Source organism: Triticum aestivum, chromosome 2D (genome assembly GCF_018294505.1).
Source record: "Triticum aestivum cultivar Chinese Spring chromosome 2D, IWGSC CS RefSeq v2.1, whole genome shotgun sequence".
NCBI lineage: Eukaryota > Viridiplantae > Streptophyta > Magnoliopsida > Poales > Poaceae > Triticum > Triticum aestivum.
The window spans coordinates 624618763-624625351 of record NC_057799.1 but is presented as its reverse complement, the minus strand read 5'-3'; the positions used below and the strand labels follow the sequence as shown (position 1 = coordinate 624625351).

Genomic DNA, 6589 nt, shown 5'->3' with positions numbered 1-6589 from the left:
TCAAGGGAGTAACCACTTTGGTCTGGAAAAAAAAGATCTCGCTCGAGATTGAGGTGTGACCATCCTACAACATCACTACGCGATGTCCAAAGGCCACATGTGGCGCCCCAAGCGTTCAGCCAAGCTGTCAGACGGAATGACCGTTCAACAGAGTATCAAATGAGGTCATACATGACGTCATCATGCTTAGGGGTGGGCATATTAACTAATGACCGAACTACCGAACCAAAAGGACCTAGACCGAAATCGATTACACTGAAACCAATAATTTCGGTTAGAATTCTAGTCATCAATCCTAGAAAACCGAACTAATAAGTTTACAAAATTTGGTTTTAGGCCTCTGGCACCCGAACTGACCAAATAACCGAACTCTGGTAAAAAAATGTAGAAAGCCCAGCCCATTATTTAACTCGCAAGGCCTCACGTTGCTCATCCCCTTGTTTATTTGTGTCACATTCAAACCTTCCAAGCCCCACGATCCCCATTCTGTAGTCTCGCGATCCAGCGATATGACCTGCCTTGCCCTAAGTCACCGCCCCTGTTCTCCACCCGCACTGGCAGCCAGTGGCGCTGGTTGGGAAACCAGCAGTTGATTTAATCCTGCCCCATTTACTTTCCCCGGCACGATCTCCTCCCTCTCCCTCTTTCCCGGCGACCTCCACCTCTTCTGCTCTCCCAGCTTGGTGTCAAGAGAGGTGTGGCCTCGATCTAGTGGGAGGTCAGGCAATGAAGGCACACAATACCACCATGGATGGAATTGCTGCTATATATCGGCAATGTTCGGTTGTCACTGACGACCGAACCGAACTTTAGGTGGACCGATCTCTCGGTTAATGCTTCCTCGTGAAACCAATGGTCAACACTTTCAGGAAACTGAAATATTTTAAAAGCCAAGAAACGGGACCGAACGATTCAGTTAGACCGGATGCCCTAGCCTATCGGCCCAATGGCTCGAGATTTCTACCTTTAGAAAAGAGAAGAAGTTGCTTCCTATTTTCATGGCGATGAATAATATCTATTGGTTCCTCTTCTGAATCGGAAGATGACATCACTAAAGTTGATGATTCTGAATAAGTAATTTATATTGTGATATTGCCCCATGGGATGTTGATGTTAGGCTCTAGCCAACTGGAGAACAATTTTGTATGTGGTCATGCATATATTGTTCTGACATTTTTTGACTATAACCTAAAACTCTAAGCTCCCTTGACAGGAGCTCTCCTGGTGAACCGTGGGGTGTGGAGTGTGTGGGCTCCCGGTGACAGTGGGTAGACGTTTTGTGTGGGCAGCTGGTTCCTTGCGTGTCTATTTTTCTTTGGTACGTCTCCTCCGTGGGATGTGGAGGATAGCTTTTTTCAGGGGAGGATGTGGAGAATAGCTGGTGGCGAGAGTTAATTCGATTAGCTGGGCGCTGCTCTGCATAAGCCGCCGAGAGTGCTTTGTTGCAGCTCCAGGAGAGGTCGGCTGTAGCGGCATGTCACGGCGGTGGGTCGATTTATAAATGTTATGAATTAAATCGCTGAGAGTTATCTCTAAACTTTTATAAACCTGTGAAACTTATTTTAAATTTGCAAATGTTTTTAAATCTATGAATATTTTCTAAATTCCAACACATTTAAAAAATCATGTTTTTTTAAATCTTTTGATTTAAATAAATAAAAATATAGCCGGTTATTTATAAGATTGCAGTAGAGTGGGCGTAAAAATATATTACTCACGGAGCGAGTGGAAGATTCGTGGACCGACCCATGCAAACATGAGTAATGCTACACACACGGGCACTTTACAGGGGCTTTACGGAGTAATTAGAGATTAATGGTTGTGATTCAGTTAAGTAGAACAGGCCCCACCAGTTAAAATCGGGTGGGGGGGGGGTGGGGGGCAATTAGATTAGCGCATGTTCTCCACCCCGTGAAAGTCTGTTGAATTTGCCCGTGAATGTAGTATTATCGTGCAAACATTGTATCATCAATTCTACAACTTCGTCGTGGAATATAAGCTTTTAAGGGGCTCACACAATGACCACCGGCTCATCAAGGCCAAAATATGCAAGGATATCACAATCAGGCACCGAAGTACTCCAATGTACTCTCAAAACTAATATCGTCTTTTTGGGCACCCGAGCACAATATACAAATTAAGAACCAATCAGAACATAATTAAGATCCAGGTCCGTGCAGATAAGACCAAAAAATAACAATCAACCACAATAACCTGCTAAAAAAACCGACAAGTGAAAAATGGCGCGGCAAAGCGCACATTAGCCTATAGTATCATTTATTCTTGTTGAAATCCTTTATTTTTTAGCTATATCTAACAGTTTTCTTAAACTCTATTTGCAATATAGCACATTGTTAGCACGCTATATCGTGTATAGCATCTGGAGGAGGCCGCCGCTATTTCTCTTAGCATGCTGTATTTCACCTTGCACAGAACTACCAAAATAGAAAGATAGCTAGACTTTTTGCTGCCCTTTTGCTTGGGACATTTTGATTTTTTAAACAGAGAACACGCATGATACTATATTGTTACACGTACACACACCACATACGTATAATAGCCTCGCGATGTAAACGACGACATAGGTTGGACGTCACAAATGCACGATGGAGTACTACTAGGGCAGATGCTGCTGCCTGCGAGTTTACTTAACTCGGAACGTACGTAGGTGCGCGCGCATGATTGACATCACATGGTCGGGTAAGCGGTGTCGAGGGCGATGCCGCAGAGCCCCGACCCTCCGACGTCGCGGCGCATACGGATGTAGCCGGCCTCGCCCCACGTCTGGCCCCACGAGTTCTTGACGAGCCAGTACTTGAGCCCCGAGGAGGCGTCGGTGCCATAGCCGACAGTCACCACGGCGTGGCTCATCTTGATCCCGCAGGGGGCCGAGAAGACGCCACTCTTGTAGAACTGCATGCTGGTTGGGACCTCGATGGCCACGCCGATGGGCTGCCTCGCGACGGCGCTCTGCAGGGCCAGTTCGTTCTTGGGGACCGCCGCGTGCCCGGTGATGGTGACGACGGGCTTGGCGCGGAAGCAGACGCCTCTCACCGCCTTGTATGGGTACAGCGCCGCCGTGGTGAGGCCGCCGTTCTCCATGATCCACTGGAAGGCCCTGTGGTAGTAGCCTCGGTTGCAGCCACCGTCGTACTTGTCGCAGTCCACCAGCTGCTGCTCCGACAGGGGCACCAGCGTCCCCGTCTTGATGAAGTAGAGACTCTCCATCATTGCCACCGCCGAGAACGCCCAGCAGCTAACTGCATGCACCCGGTCCGGTCCGGGCATAGAAACAAATTGGTTAAAAGAGGCCAGTACTTACGTAGTTGAAATGGATGAGATTCCCCTAAACAAGCTATAATGATAAGTGTCACCACGAAATAACGTCGCTATGACGTTTCTAAAATTGTCATCTGGAAAAAACCCTAAAAGAAAATTGAAACTTGCTATTCAAACAAAAAGTTGACATGCTTAATTCATAAATAAAGTTGCCATCCTCGGATAACTAAACATACACTACCGGAAAACGGTCCTACCCCGACGGCCAAAACTATGCCTACGGCAGCCGTCGGCATACTTGGAGCTATGCCGACAGCCTAGTCCTAGCCGTCGGCTTATCCTGGCCGTCGGGCTACCTCGATCTACGCCGACGGCAGCCGTCGACCTAGATGCAGACACGCCGACAGCAGCCGTCGGCATACCTGTGGGCCCGGCGACGCCGCCCGTGACCAGCGGCTAACGCCGTCAAACCTATGCCGACGGTCGGAACGGGCGGCCGTCAGCATATCTCCGCATGCAACGTCACCGATCCGCGGCGTAGATATGCCGACGGCAGCCGTCGGCATAGGCGCCCCGTCACCGATCCGCGGCACGGCGCCCACCCAAAACCCTGCCGTCTCTATGCCGACGGCAATGCCGTCGGCATAGTTATTTTTTTATATGTGTTTTTTTTACATTTGTTTTTCTGCTTTTTTTTACATATCTCCGCATGCCACGTCACCGATCCGCGGCGTAGATATGCCGACGGCAGCCGTCGGCATAGGCGCCACGTCACCGATCCGCGGCACGGCGCCCACCCAAAACCCTGCCGTCTCCATGCCGACGGCAATGCCGTCGGCATAGTTATTTTTTTATATGTGTTTTTTTTACATTTGTTTTTTTTGCTTTTTTACATATGTTTTTATGCTTTTTTTGTATTATATGAATATATATGTAGTTTGTAATTTTTTCCATAGATTATGAATATATATATATATAGTTTGTATTTTTTTCGAGCACATTAATAATGTGCCGTCATGTTCTTTTGAATATAGGTCCTTATATTTTATTAAAATAAAAAACAGCTATGCCGACAGAAGTTTTCTGGCGGTTGCAAACGCCCGGCACCCGTCTCCGGAGTGTGACCCCCTCACGTCCGCGGTGTGCCCCCCTCACGGACGGTCCGCCGCCGGCATATGGAGGGCGGAAACAGCCGCATCGGGTCTATACGGAGGGGACGTTGCTCCCAAGTGTTTCTATGGGATGACCTACCACAACCGGGTGGTGTTGTGGCACAACCGGGTGGAGAGGTCCACTGGTCAAAGCCCGCCCGTGGGAAGTCAAAGGGCTAGATCTCGTGGTCAACCGCTCCAGGGTTAGGCGGGACGGGGGCCCTGGGGGGTAGCAATGCCACCGAAGCGTCGCACCGACCCCTCATACATGGGGGTGGTGTTGTGGCATGTCCGAAGAGGCGACACGCATCTCCGGGGTGTGGCCCCCCTCACGGACGGCGATGACACAGTAGTAGACGTTCTGCGGTAATGGTGCGGCGTGAATATTATTAAATATTCAGATCGCGATAAAATCATGAGTTTTTTACAAGACGTGGGAACATGTGCTATAGGAACGATCGTAATTTTTCATAATTTTTGGTTATGGAGAAGTATCCGAACAATTTCCCTCTACCCGGATTGCCCTTCGCATGTCTACGACTGTAGCCAGCGGCCTCCGTGGGCTAGCATGCCGCCAATCTTGCATACGCGGCTTCTCACAAGTCTGAAGGTGTTGTGGCGGTTGCAAACGCCCGGCACGCGTCTCCGGGGCGTGGCCTCCCAGCTCACGGACGACGCCGTCGCCGGCACCTGAAGGGGGGAAACGGACGCGTCGGGTCTACACGGAGGGGATTTAGCTGTGGGTTTGGCCCGGATGTTGCTCCCAGGTGTCCCTCTGTGCTGACCTGACACAACCGGGTGGAGAGGTCCACTGGTCAAAGCCCGCCCGTGGGAAGTCAAATGGCTAGATCTCGTGGTCAACCGCTCCAGGGTTAGGCGGGACGGGGGCCCTGGGGGGGTAGCAATGCCACCGAAGCGTCGCACCGGCCCCTCATACATGGGGGTGGTGTTGTGGCATGTCCAAAGAGGCGGCACGCGTCTCCGGGGTGTGGCCCCCCTCATGGATGGCGATGACACAGTAGTAGACGTTCTGCGGTAACGGTGCGGCGTGAATATTATTAAATATTCGGATCGCGATAAAATCATGAGTTTTTTACAAGACGTGGGAACATGTGCTATAGGAACGATGGTAATTTTTCATAATTTTTTGTCATGGAGAAGTATCCGAACAATTCCCTCTACCCGGATTGCCCTTCGCATGTCTACGACTGTGGCCGGCGGCCTCCGTGGGCTAGCATGCCGCCAATCTTGCGTACGCGGCTTCTCACAAGTCTGAAGGTGTTGTGGCGGTTGCAAACGCCCGGCACGCGTCTCCGGGGCGTGGCCTCCCAGCTCACGGACGGCGCCGTCGCCGGCACGTGAAGGGGGGAAACGGACGCGTCGGGTCTACACGGAGGTGATGTAGCTGTGGGTTTGGCCCGGATGTTGCTCCCAGGTGTCCCTCTGTGCTGACCTGACACAACCGAGTGGAGAGGTCCACTGGTCAAAGCCCGCCCGTGGGAAGTCAAACGGCTAGATCTCGCAGTCAACCGCTCCAGGGTTAGGCGGGACGGGGGCCCTGGGGGGTAGCAATGCCACCGAAGCGTCGCACCGGCCCCTCATACATGGGGGTGGTGTTGTGGCATGTCCGAAGAGGCAACACGCGTCTCCGGGGTGTGCCCCCCTCACGGACGGCGATAACAAAGTAGTAGACGTTCTGCGGTAACGGTGCGACGTGAATATTATTAAATATTCGGATCGCGATAAAATCATGAGTTTTTTACAAGACGTGGGAACATGTGCTATAGGAACGATGGTAATTTTTCATAATTTTTTGTCATGGAGAAGTATCCGAACAATTCCCTCTACCCGGATTGCCCTTCGCATGTCTACGACTGTGGCCGGCGGCCTCCATGGGCTAGCATGCCGCCAATCTTGCGTACGCGGCTTCTCACAAATCTGAAGGTGTTGTGGCGGTTGCAAACGCCCGGCACGCGTCTCCGGGGCGTGGCCTCCCAGCTCACGGACGACGCCGTCGCCGGCACCTGTAGGGGGGAAACGGACGCGTCGGGTCTACACGGAGGGGATGTAGCTATGGGTTTGGCCCGGATGTTGCTCCCAGGTGTCCCTCTGTGCTGACCTGACATAACCGGGTGGAGAGGTCCACTGGTCAAAGCCCG

General features: G+C 51.4%; 1 protein-coding gene across 1 annotated transcript in view; it reads right to left on the bottom strand.

The window, feature by feature from the left end:
• Nucleotides 1-2514: 2514 nt before the first annotated feature.
• LOC123050542 (ervatamin-C-like) overlaps nt 2515-6589 on the bottom strand; it is a 19976-nt gene continuing 15901 nt past the window's right edge. The window contains exon 2 of the mRNA XM_044473321.1: nt 2515-3260. Within this exon, the coding sequence (XP_044329256.1) occupies nt 2689-3260 (572 nt within the window). The 3' untranslated portion in view covers nt 2515-2688. The remainder of the gene's footprint in view (nt 3261-6589) is intronic.